Here is a 13,459-nt window from a genome sequence, read left to right as displayed (position 1 = left end):
AGACAGACCTCAAAGAGGTACATACAGGCGCCCGAGAGGTAGAGGGCAATCTCAAGGATCATTTAGAGGCAGACAATGGCAAACACCTACACCAAGAGGGGGTGAGGATAGTTCACAGCCATTCAGAAAGCAGACCCAATGACTTTCCCCTTTGCATGCCAAGCAAGGCTCAAATGGCAGCACCTTTAGGCGGAAAACTGGCATTATTTTCGAAAAATTGGCATATTGTCACAAAAGACAAATGGATCCTGGACATTATAGACAGAGGCTACAGATTCCACTTTCACACCCTTCCAAAAATGAGGGGCATGCCAAACCTGCCACACAATCAAAGGGCAGAGGCACAAAAACAAATTTCAGATCTCATGGACATGAACGCTATTCAAGAGGTACCTGCACAAGAACAGGGTCAAGGTTTTTATTCCAGACTATTCCTGGTACCAAGGAAGGGCAAAGATTGGAGACCTATTTTGGACCTATCCATCCTAAACACATATTTACTCGTACCAAAGTTCAAGATGCTCACATTACAGCAGCTTCTTCCCATGCTGGGCAAGGAGTCTTGGCTGGTGACATTGGACCTCAAGGAGGCATACCTGCATGACCCAATCAGACAAGATTGCAGAAGATACCACAGATTTCTTGCAGGTTCATCCCATTATCAATTCTCTGCATTGCCCTTTGGCTTATCTACTGCGCCCAGAGTGTTCACAAAATGCCTGGCATCAGTAATTGCCTTCTGCAGACTTCAAGGGATACAAATATACCCATATCTGGACGACTGCCTGATCCAAGCGGACAGCAAACACACTCTTCTGAAACACCTGGCGTTTGTAATAATGTTGTTGAAATCTCTGGGATACACAGTCAACAAAAAGAAGTCAAGACTAATACCCTCTCAAACAATAATTTTCCTGGGTGCCAGCTTGGATACAAACACACAGATGGCCTACCTCACGCCAGAGAAACAAGGGCAATTAACTCAATACTTCAGAAAACTAGCAACCTTCACCAGGCTGACTGCAAAGAAAATCCTGCAGGCTCTGGGATTCATGGCATCTTGCATCCTGCTAATCCCATGTGCAAAGCTGCATATGAGGAAACTTCAATGGTACCTACAAAACTTATGGTCTCAACACAGCCACAGTTTGGAAACAATCATACCACTGATTCCATGTCTTCAAAAGGAATTTCTGTGGTGGGCTCAAGCATGCCAAAGAAACATAGGTCTCCCATTCTGCAAGCCTCAAACAAATTAAGTCATCACAACAGACGCCTCGGACTACGCCTGGGGGGGCGCACATGACAGATCGGTGCATTCTGGGCAAATGGTCACAAAAAGAAAAGCACCTACACATCAATCAAAAGGAAATGCTAGCAGTAATAAATGCTATTATGGCTTTCAAAGACCTACTGCATCCAGGGCAGCTATTGATAAGAACAGACAACACCACAGTGATGTGGTACATAAACATGGAGGAACTCATTCCTATCCTCTGTGCAGGCTAGCCATGTCCCTTTGGAACACGGCTCTGGAATTGCAAATCCAACTTCAAGCACAATTCCTGCTAGGGAAGGAAAACACACTGGCAGACAACCTGAGCAGAAATATGACAGATCCACACGAATGGAAGTTGCATCCTCAAGTTTTTACAATGATAATTCAAGCCTGGGGAAGGCCAGAGATAGATCTTTTTGCCACCCACAGAAATTACCAATTGACAAAGTTCTGCTCAAGGACCTTTCATCCACAGGCCTGGAAAGTGGACGCACTCTCTTTCAGTTGGACAACAATGACGGTTTATGCCTTTCCACCTCTTCCACTGCTGGCCAAAGTTCTATTAAAAGCCAGAGCAGACAGACCAAAGATGATTCTCATTGCTCCAGACTGGCCAAGACAACACTGGTACCCACTCCTGAGGTGCCTGACTCATTCCCCACCATGGATCCTGCCTCTAATGCCTCTTCTACTGACTCGGCACAACTTCAAAACTCTTCACAGTCGGCTGAAAACACTCAATCTAGCCACATGGAGAATTCCTTAAATTCACAGCAGACCCTACTCTCCAAGGAGGTGCAGGATGTCATTTTGGAGGCCATAAGGCCTTCTACTAGAAATGCCTACTCCGCAAAATGGAAACTGTTTTGTGTCTGGAATCAGAAAAAAGGTCAGAATCCTGGAATACTGAATTTACCTCAAATACTACAGTACCTAGCCGAGCTGCTAAGCAGTGGACTTTCATTCTCCTCCATCAAAATCCATGCCTCAGCCATTTCTGCAGAGTACAACACTGATCCTCCTTTATTCTCTCACCCTCTCTTAAGACAGTTCCTCAGAGGGGCTAAAAATATAACACCCCCAAGGAAGCAACCAGTACCGGCTTGGGACCTCAATTTTATTCTAGAAAAACTAACCCTGCCTCCTTTTGAGCCAGCTACTTCAACAGATCTGCAATATTTGTCATGGAAAACAGCCTTCCTTCTAGCTATCACCTCGGCACGCAGGGTTTCGGAACTACAAGCCCTCATGGCTGTGCAGCCTTTCATCATTTTCCATCAGGACAGAGTTTCCTTGCGAACCAATCCTTCATTTATGTCAAAGGTAGTATCCAGGGTAGCCTTGAATCAGGCTATCCACTTGCCTACGTTTTACCCTAATCCACAAAACAAAGGGGAGAGGCTACTACATTCCTTGGACATTCACAGACAGCTCCGTTATTTGGACAGAACAAAGCCTTTCAGAAAATCAGAGCAACTCTTTTGTGTCCTATGCTACAGGTGCTCAAGGGAAGCCTATTTCCAAGCAGACAATCTCAAAATGGATAGCCCACTGCATACGCTTTTGTTACTGTCTTCATGGTAAAACTGTACCTACAGGCATCAGATCTCACTCCACAAGGGCCACAGCCACCTCTTCTGCCTTCCTCAGGGGGGTTCCTACCAAAGATATTTTGGAAGCAGCCACTTGGAGTTCTGTACATACTTTCTCCAAGCACCATCACCTACCATTATACTCCAAAACTAGAGCGGGCTTTGCCACTGCAGTCTTGCAGGGCATCTTGGCTCCACCTAGTTCCACTTAGTGCCTACCACCCCTTTATTAGCTTTGGGATTCTACCCATCTGTTATGACTGCAGCTGTATGCATGATGAACATAGTACAGTTTTGTACCTACCATAAATGTAGATGTTCGAGTGCTAATACAGCTGCAGTCCAGGTTTCCCTCCCTCCTTCCCCTCTTGGGACAGGCCTTATGGCTAACACCTCCTCATACAACCTCATTGGAGTATTCCTTTATGGTGTATTTGCTTGCAACTACTGTTTTTTGATTATATTGCATTTGCTTTACTACATAAATTTATGTTTTGCCTTCCTTCTGGGGGCACCTGACATCTGGGGCAAGAAAAACTGAAGAAAATGGCGTCGGCTGGTTCTTTTATACCCCTGTCGCACTGACGTCAGGGAAGAAGCGACGACAACCGACGCCAGACCTAGACTTTGGAATTCGGCCGACCAAGGACCCGCCTGACGGCAGGAGAACCCATCTGTTATGACTGCAGCTGTATTAGCACTCGAACATCTACGTTTATAATTTTATAGTTTCATAGTATAGTACTAGGCTATCTGCCCTGGGGCATTTGTAAGCCTAGCCATAGTGATGTGGCTTTTGCCACCCCATGAAATGGTACAAAAATGTACAGAATAAATCTAGAATACTGTGCCTCTGTCTAGTAGTGACACAATGAAGGTCCCCTTATATAATAGAATTAGTTTACTGTGCCCCTGTCTAGCAGTGACACAGATGTGACCCCTGGGGTAAACTTTAGATCTCCCATGCACTCATCAAGATTTCTCTTGAAGAGAGTCTGTGGTAGGTACAAAACTGTACTTTATTTTGTTAGGCTTATATACTTCTAAAAGCTGTTTAGAAGTGGAACATAGATTTCTGGCTGAGGTCTATATCTGTGTAGTATAGGTTTTAATGCTGTGCAGTTGTCTGGCTTGTGTATTATTTTATGTGCTTGAGTAAGTTGTATATCACTGAGGTAATGGGGGAAATCTAGCCAATTTAATTTGTTGAGGGCATAACAGTGATGTGTGTGATAAGATAAACCAGTTGCAAATTTAGCAGTAGGTTCATGAGGATGGGGGGGGCCCCCGTACAAGAGGGAGGGAAGCAAGAAAATATTGGCAAGTGATATTTTTGGTGGGGATGTCCATGAAATGATTGTGTCTATACAGTTTGCCAAGCTTAAAATGTGTATTTTTATTGGTATTTAGTATATGATATTCAAAAGAGATTTTGTCAATGGTGATACCAAATAACTTTGTTCGAATTAAGATTTCTATTTCTGTTTAAAAGATTTACAAATGCAAAGGCAAGTTTTATGTTTTCTCTTTCACCCTTATCTAGTTTTTAATTAGTGACATAACTGTAATGGCTGTACAGAGTCCGAATTGTCTAGCGTCATAAAATGAATATTCCTCATTTCATAACTTTAAATTATATATTACGTGAGATTTCTATGGAATTTTTAATTCTTGTCTTTCTTTTTCAGAATCGGCTGTCTAAATTATGTGAAAAAGTAAAGCGACAGAAATGAAGATTGTGAACAGTTTTAACTTTGTACAGAACTTTTTTTTTTTTTAAGATAAGCTTTTTTAACTGCCGTTTGTAATCTTTCATCTACTTTTAGTTGTTTTTAGGTTAAAATATTTCCTTAGCAAAACTACTTTGTGTCTTTTAAAATCTGTTATTTAATATCAAGCAAACTTTGTGGTGGTTAATTTTTTTTGTGTGTATCTAAATATTTTTGTGTCTGTATAGTCCTTTCTCTTTTTTTTTTCCTCCCTTGTCTTTGATCTGATGCATATGAGGGGCGAAGAAAAGAAGGGATGGGGAACAAATATTTTGGATGAAGAATGTATTCAGTCTAAATTAGTCTGAATTTGCAGTCTGGAGTAGTAACTGTAAATATTTTTTTGTCTGTATAGTCCTTTCTTCTGTTTTTCTTGTCTTTGATCTAATGCCTCTGTAGAATGAGGGGTGGAGAAAGGAAAGGATGGGGAACAGATATTTTGGCTGAATGTTTTCAGTCTGAATTAGTCTGAGTTTGCAGTCTGGGCTTTACTGCAATCTTAAATTAAAAATCTCACCGAAAGTGATATTGTTTTGTATATTTTTACTGTGTTTAAACTAGCACCCAAGCATTATAAGGATCACTGATGCAGTACAAGTCCTTGTACATAGAGAATTTTAGGTATAGGTAATGCCTGAATTTGTGACCAGATTTCCAGAGATGTAGGACATCTGAGCAGAGCTGTAATCCTCCATCCCAAGGACATCAGGACGATGCTAAGATGTGAAGAGAAAAGCAGCAAGTGTGGTCTTAATTTTTTTTCACTAGGAAAAAAGTTTATGGCTGTCAGTTCTACTTCCAGACCCATAAGCACCAGGGTTTGTGAGCATTTTTTTCTTATTTATAATTATTGAGATTGCCATTGTGGATTGTTTTCAGTTGCCCATGATATTCCCTTTAAAAAAATCACAAGTGTGCATGCTGAAGATGGATTACACTGAAAGATTATAATTCATTGCCTCTTCTGTTTGAATAGGCTATCCAGCCTTGTCTTGGGAGATCAGTAAAACTTGGAATAAACCTCTACTGCCTCATGCCCAAAGTTCTAGGGCCTTCTGTGTTTCTCCTTCATTTGTACTCCAGGAAAATTGTTTTGGAAGGATTCTTAGGATATGGGGCAATGTGGCCTTGGTGACCTTTGTACGTAAGCCTGAGGTGTCCTGCTGGAGAGGCACAGTAGTATCCTTTCTGTGCTCCAGCACCTCCTATTTCGTACCCCACATTTATTGGCTCTGCAGAGGTAGACTGGTAGGATTCCAGCATTGCAAGCAGGCCAAACCTGAATAATTTCTGTAACCAGAAACTGATTTCAAGGTGTCTGATGCAGATTGCCAGATGTTCCAACAGTTGATCAGCAGTCACAGATAACTGATGTGGTTCCTTCCATTTTAAGCTTTCATTATCCAAAGTTCATCTGTCCCTGGCACCTGACCTAGCTCATGCTTATTTTGGTAACTATTTAAATGTCAAGACCAGCTTCAGTGAGTCCTGAAATAGAGACAGACTGGCTGAAAAAAAAATTACCAAGTCTGAGGTGGCCATTTCTCAAAATATTTCCTTTTCTCAGAGGTATGGCAATGTATGTGTTTCTGTGTGTGCATGTGTAAATGTGTATGTATATATATATATATATATATATATATATGTGTGTGTGTGTACAGGGGGGCTGACCCACTGCAAAAAAAAAAAAGTTTAAAGAAGTATTTGATATTCACTCTTTTCCTCTTTTCTTCCCCCTGGAGTATCAGCACTCTGTGTTGCAAGTGCTGCCCCTGCAGTTGGGGGGGGGGGGGGCTTATTTCAGTTATAGAGAATATACAGCATATATGACAGGCTTGGCAGCAGGTTACACTCCTCACTAAGGCCTCAGCCTTACCTGTAGTTTTGCCTGCAAACAGAGGCTTCTCCCTTGCAGAGAATTCAGATTCAACCTACCCAGACCCATTAGATTTCAACACTGAAAAATAGTGATGTCAACAACTTTGTGTGCTGATTTCCTAACCAGTATATAAAGATTGAAAATATTACAATGATTTATAAAAAGAAAACTGTGGACTTTTATGAAGCATTATTCCTACTAAAACATGGCAAAATTTGAGACATTTAAAAACAAATGACTTGCAGTAACTTAAATTGTAACTACAAATCTCCAAAAGAAGAAAAGCAGTTTGACTGTCAAATTGGAGGTATACACAGTTAACTGCCCACTGCAGGTGAAATGAAACTATTAGCCTGTTTTACAACACACAATCTGCCATATCCAAGGCCACACATGTCAAAAACGTCCCACTGCTGAAGGTTCATAACCAGAGGCATAGCAAAGAACCAGTTGGGTACCGAGACTCAATTTCTGATATTCAAATAATGAACAATCACTTTCTCTGGGTAGTTCCAAGTCAAAGACTAGAGCCCTGTGTAGTGCTGCTGTTCTCCTAATGTGAGACCAAGTGCAGTCCTAGCTGAAGGTGTAACAAAACAGTGAGAACAGGTAAAACAAAATAGTTCTAATTGAAAACATCAGAAATTGAAGCATTCTTGAGTTCTCAATACAGAAATAATTGAAGGAAAAATGACACCAGCAGGGGGAGTATAAAAGGTACAATAATAATGGACATGCCCAGTGTTTAGTGTCCTGGGACCTACAGAAAGGACCACATGTGATGGACAGAAAATTCTCTGGTTAGCCTACCTCATAGTTCATGGACAAAAGAAAACCGTGGTTATGGGAAACGTGTTTGGAAGACCAGCATTGGAAACAAAAGAATTCTCCATCCCCAGTCCTCCACTGAAAATGTCAAATGTGCTACAGTCTGTTGCAAGCCAAGTGCTACTGTTACTAAACTGGGATATGTGTCTGTGCAAAGCACACGCTTTCCAGCAGTAAAATTGTGTGTGTGTGTGTCGGGGGGGGGGGGGGGGGTTAAACCATTAGCATACTTGACATATAAAAGCAGTAATAGTGCAAGTCTGACCAAGGTTATTCTGTAAGCCGCCAACTGCCACCATTTTATTTGATGACACCATTGCCCTACGTTACCCAACAGGGGACATTTCCTTTAATGACACACTGTACATTATGGGAGAGAACTTTAAATGAGTAAGTGGTAATTGGAACTTTAGGTTGTGGAAGAACACAGACTGCCATCCCAGCTGCAGTTCAGGCCTATAAACGTGCTTCTCAGAAGCTAGATTCCCAGTTGCTCACACCAAAATAGCCTAATTTCGACACGAAGCAAGAAATGTGCAGGTTTGTATATCAACTCACTGTTAGATCCTAGAATGGTGTCTACGGATGCAGAAAGGCATCTAAATTAACAACACCTATCCTAACGATAAAAGCAGTGTGCTGTACTGTTTTGTAGAGGGGCTAATACTTTGTCAGCCTTCAGAATTCAACCCATAAACTACCTTCTCCATATATTTATCAGGAGTGCATTCCAAGTAGAACTGAAGACATGACAAAGGAATAGGAAAATGACTTTGAATGGCAGACTCTCTGATCAAGCTCTGACTATTCTGACATGCCATAAAATGCAGCTAAAATGGTGTCCGTGCCGTACTGGGTGGGGGCTACTACATGCACCATTTTCGAGAGGTGTGTCTAAGAACTCAGTCCTCTTAGATGCTGTCGATATTCATTTATTGAAAGAATCTTTAGATAAAGGTCTGTAATTTGAACCTCCTTCCCAAGAAATCTTTAAAAGAATGGAAAAGAAGCATTTTCACCCTCCTTTTTCCAATGTACTGTAGATATCTGCCACCACATTGACAATTCTAATGCATGTAGTTTAGGGCAAAGCATGTCACAAAAAAAATTATGAAAGAAAAATAGGCATGGGGATAATAACAGTAAATGATAGAGAAAACAGCAAAATAGAAGAATGAAAAATTGGTTCCTCTTATCCCCTTCCCCTTGTACCCGCATGCTGGGTAGGAGATAGTCTTGCTCAAAGAAAACTGTTTTGGCCTGTCCATAAAGGTAAGAGAGAGAAATATGTACAGATTACAAGGTAAAATTCAGTCCGTTCCATTCAATGGATGCCCTTCCAGCTTATATCCATTATAGAAGAGCTGCTAAACAAGGGTCCCATTGCTTGAACAGAAAACATTCTACTTAAGGTTATTCTAATACCAAAAAAAGGATATTATCTGAAGACCAGTTGTGTACCTTTTAAGATTAAACAAGAAAGCTACTGGTCAGAAAGCTGAAATGCTCTCATATGCTCTGCTTTCCTGTACTCATAAATAAAGAAGCATTAATGACTCTGGATGTGGAGGATTCCTACCCATGTATTCCTATTCCCAGTAAGATGGTAAACACTGGCAATTTATCCATCTCTGTTATTTGGCCTGTTCACTGTCTCCAGCATATATTTTTTTTTACTGGATGCTTAGTGTGTGGGTGTGTGTGTGTGTGTCACACACACAAGGGAAGTTCACATATGCCAGTGCAGTATCAGTGGAGCAATAGGTAGCGCAATTGCCTTTTGTGCTGAAGGATGTGGGTTCTGTTTTCATAACGGGTAGATTGATAGCTGACCCTGCAATTCAGCATGGGCGGGGGGTGCTGCACTTCTGAATATGTTATCCTTTGGATGAGGTATTAAACTGTGGCCCCATCTGGTTGAACTGGTGGAAGCTCAGGTGGATGTAAAAGATCTCATGGCACCTAGGGGTCCTTTATTTAACAAATCATCTGATGTTAATCTTCATTCCATTCATCACTGATGGGTTATCAGCTCCTTCCTCAGAAACCGATTCGGTCTTATACCAAGCTTGCACCAGCCAAAAACTCTCGAGCTAAGCTTTTACCCATAATACCCTTCTCCCTGTTAACTCTGATCTCATTTGCCACGTAGCCGTAAAGCCATGTTCAAGCCAGCTCTCTGCTAAGTCTTAAATTTTTTTTGGATATATAGTGTTTATTGGAAAGTCTTGATAGTTTATTTATCTGTTATTTTGTCTGCTTTCTACCCTTTTAAAATTATGCTAAGTTTCTACCCTCTCCTCCAAAACTTTCCTGTCATACTATCTGTTGGTAATCTTTGTACCATCGCTGGTACACTCCCTTCTTTCCTACCCACTGTGGTAATCTTCTACCATTCTTGGTATTTTCCTACTGGTCTTTGCCTAGCTGTGTATATAATATTAATATTTTTTTATTTTATTTACTTGTTTCTTGCTGCCTTTGATAGTACTGGTATTTTAACATGTCTGAAAAAAGGGCACTTCAGGCTTCAAACAATGTCTGAAGTGTGGGAGAAAAATGCAGAATAGCGACGCTCATGATAACTGTGTGTATTATTTGGGAGTGCCTCATCTCTCTGTTCTACCTCCTTGCTCTATTTGTCAGGGTTTTAGTTCCTGTACGTTGAATGAAAGAAAGAATAAGTTGATATTAAAGGGCCTTCTTAAATCGCCCTTTTCAGAGGCTCTGTCTGCGTCAAAGGGTTCACCCCTCCTAGGAAAGAGAAGAAGAGGCCACATTCAGTTCCCTCCTTCACACTCTGGTGAGGAGAGGCAACCTAAGCCCAAACTGGCGAAACTTTCCTTTCCAGACCAGAAACCAGCTTCTACGTCACCGATTTCAGTACAGTCTACTACAATATCGTTGGCGCCTCCTTCAGCACTGACACCGTCTACGGCACTGGCTATGCCTAAATCACAGATTTTTGACCTCCACATCGATCTTGGCAATCACTCACTCAAATGTACACCCCTCCCTTGGTCATCTCAAAACTGGAGATGGTGGTGCCATTAGACACTCAAGCACTGACCCAATAATTCCTCTTTCTTGAGGCAGGTATATAGCCCCTTCTTTGAGTGACCAGAGTCTGTTGGGGATATCCACAAAATCCACCAGGAGCCTCTCCGAACTAGACGTGGTGCACCTTGTCGACCAGCTGCTGCCAGCCAGGAGGATTCCTACAGATTCAAAAACCCAATTCCTTCTTGGAATACTGAATATTGCTTCACGGACTCCATCTTACTCTCCTCCTTCAACCTCCTTGCAGGTTTTGAGGCCCATGACACCGACTCCTCTCTTGGCACCCACAGCTTCAGTGCCAATAGTGGAACTCACTTTGGCCCCGGAGCCGATGCTTTGGCCTTCGTCTCCTGCAAAACCAGGTCTTCCTCAGAACAAGGATTGGACTACAGGCCGAACCTGTCTACGGTGCCAGGAGCCCCGTCTGTACTGATCCCTCTTTAGGCTCCATTCTTGGGAGCAGGCTCAACTGAGCGGGGTGTGACCCTGGTTCCAAGGTTGTCCTTCTCTGTTCCAGGCTCTCACCTCTCTTCGGGCGGCCCTGCGTTCCAAGCAATGGAGAGGTCCCTTGTCTCCGTAGCAAAACCTGCGGCATCAGAGCCCCAAACATGTCATCCTCCTGAGCTGCAGCTGTCCCGGGACATCGAGCATGACAGCCCAAGAGACCCTTTTGCAGGGTGTCCTTTCATCCAGGTCTTTCTCAGAAGGTCCCACTGGGGAAGTTTCAAAGAAGAAGTCTTGCAAGAGGAAGCACGTGGACTCCCTTGAGGAGTCCCTTACAGAATATATGGATTATGATGAAGGGGAAAGGGTCCCCATGATCACCCCCTGAAGATGTTTCCCTTTGGAGACATCCTTGAGATATTTGAAACAGAGGATTGATTGGAAGCCCAAAAATCTTTCCTTCAAGGAATCTGTGTTCCTGCAGGCTTTTCGTGCTCGGCCATCTACCACTTGGGTCACCCTGCCGCCAGACAAACTAGTTTAGCTTGTGGTACAGTATGCCTGGATGAACCCTGACTCTGTTGAGGCAACCCCATGGAGACTAGACAAGATTCTGTCTCCCTCTGGAAAAAAACCCACATTGGTCTAAAGGTTTACTAGTAGATGCGATGGTGGTGACGGCGGCCACAAAGAGCGAGCTTGCTGAGTTAGAGCCACACTGTTCACCCACCTAACAGAGTTCCGAGTGGTGGACAGAGTGGGGAAGCAAGTATCTGAAGTAGGAGATTCATTTGTCTGCAACCTGTGGGTTATGGATCCGATATCGGATCTGAACCGGCATGGTTTATCCAGCTATGGATCCGAGCTCCTAGCTCCTCCCCTCACCCATAATGCCCTTCTCTCCCTACATGACCTCAGATCTAGTTTGCCGCGCTGGTAACCAGTTGGATCGTCTTGAGCTCTTCAGCTAAGTGTTTCTAAAACTCTTAAAAAGTTTCAGATTACTTTCTTTTAGTTAATTCTGTGTGATTGTGTTAGGTTTCCTTTAGGTTTTTCATAGTTTTGGGTTAAAATTTTACCTCTAAAATCTTATCTTTAATTCCCTCCCCTCGCTGGTTCGGAGTTTTGTTTGAGTGTGTTGTATTGGGGCCTTGTGTGCGTGCTAGTTTAGCACTAATTACTTGTTTTTTTTTCTTTTTGGTTAAAAAAAAAAAAAAAAAAAAACTTTAGTTATGTCAGAAGCCCCAAAGGCATTTTTTTCGAAGTGCTCCGAGTGTGGCCATAAGCTTTCCCCTGCTGATGGCCACACTCTGTGCGTTCGATGCCTTGGGGTTGAACACCTCACTTCTGGATGTTCCATTTGTGCAGGGTTCAACCCCAGGGCATTGAAGGAGCGGAGGTCGAAGCTGGTCCTGGCGGGACTTCTGCCCCCGGACTCTGCTTCGGCCTCTGCTCCCGTGGTGGGTACTGTTGCTACAGTCCCCTCCTTGCCTGCTCCCCCTCCTCCACCTGGGACTCAACCTCCCGCTGCTGGGTTGGAGGAGAGGGAGGCCATAAAAAAGGACCGGAGAGAGAAGCACCACAAGTGGCGGGCCGAGACCTCCGTTTCGGCCCCGCCAGCTAAGTGGGCTTCTCCTCCAGCCTCCTTGGCTGCTGGCTCCCCCCCCCCCCTCGGCTCCGGTCCCCGTGCTTTTCACCAGGGCTGAGGAGGAGGAGACCCGATCTCCGTCGAGGCTATCGAGGCGGCACTCAAGGCCTACCTCGGTAGCCTCTTCAAGGTCAACATATAGCCTTTCCGGCGCCGATCTGGACCGGATGATGAGAAGGTTCATCCAGGCCCAGATGCAGATGGGAGTGCTCCTGCCTCCCCCCCCCCCCCCCTCTGGGGGGGGGGAAGCTTGACCCCATTTTTCAAGCCCATAGCGCCTTCTCCGACCCGCTACCAGGGTTCAGAGCGTTCGGAGCCGGGCAGCTTCGGAGCCAGGGGTGGGTCGGCGCCGATAGTACTAGGTACTTCGGATCCGACCCTGCCCTCGAGTGTTTCGGATCCGACCTCTCGGAGCCTGGCTCCGAGCCGGATCCGGGGACTCAGTGTGCCTTGCGCCCGTCTGTGTCGGGCGCACTGGTCCCTCGGATCCGAGTGTCGGCGCCGGTTCGATCCACTCTTCGGATCCGAGGGGGAGCAGACTTTCGGATCCTTTGGTCGAGGCTGGCTCCCCTTCGGCTTTTGATGTAGTGGAGAGGGCTCTGTTGAGGGCTTCCGGTCCCCCGGCACTTGCTTCGGCTCCGTCCCGCACTCCATCTGCACTGGGTCAGGCTTCCGCCATCCGGCCATTGGGACAGCCCGCTTCAATGCCCCAAGCTGTTCCATTGGAACAAGACACTGCTTGCGAGGGCTCCTCGGACAGCCCCCCCCCCCCCCCCCCGAGGAAGCACCTCACAAGCACATGTGTAAAAGGAGGCACATAGACTCCCCCGAGTCTTTAACTGAAGACACGGATTTGGAGGAAGGGGAAGGCTGCCCAATATCACCCCCCGAGGATGTCTCCTTTGGAGACATCATGGAAATGCTTCGCATATGGGGTGGGTGGTCTGCCCCTAAGTCTTC

At 44.4% G+C, this 13,459-nt stretch overlaps 1 protein-coding gene across 1 annotated transcript in view; it reads left to right on the top strand.

Moving 5' to 3' along the window:
* Window positions 1–5,166, top strand: part of CDCA8 (cell division cycle associated 8) — a gene marked incomplete in the record, with an annotated part of 717,361 nt that extends 712,195 nt beyond the window's left edge. Inside the window, 1 exon segment of the mRNA XM_044083643.1 lies at window positions 4,560–5,166. Within this exon segment, the coding sequence (XP_043939578.1) occupies window positions 4,560–4,604 (45 nt within the window).
* Window positions 5,167–13,459: the final 8,293 nt, after the last annotated feature.

Source organism: Protopterus annectens, chromosome 1.part1 (genome assembly GCF_019279795.1).
Source record: "Protopterus annectens isolate FY-2018-M chromosome 1.part1, PAN1.0, whole genome shotgun sequence".
In the NCBI taxonomy this organism is placed as follows: Eukaryota; Metazoa; Chordata; order Ceratodontiformes; family Protopteridae; genus Protopterus; species Protopterus annectens.
Note: the sequence above shows the minus strand (reverse complement) of the source record. Positions and strands in the feature narration are given on the sequence as shown.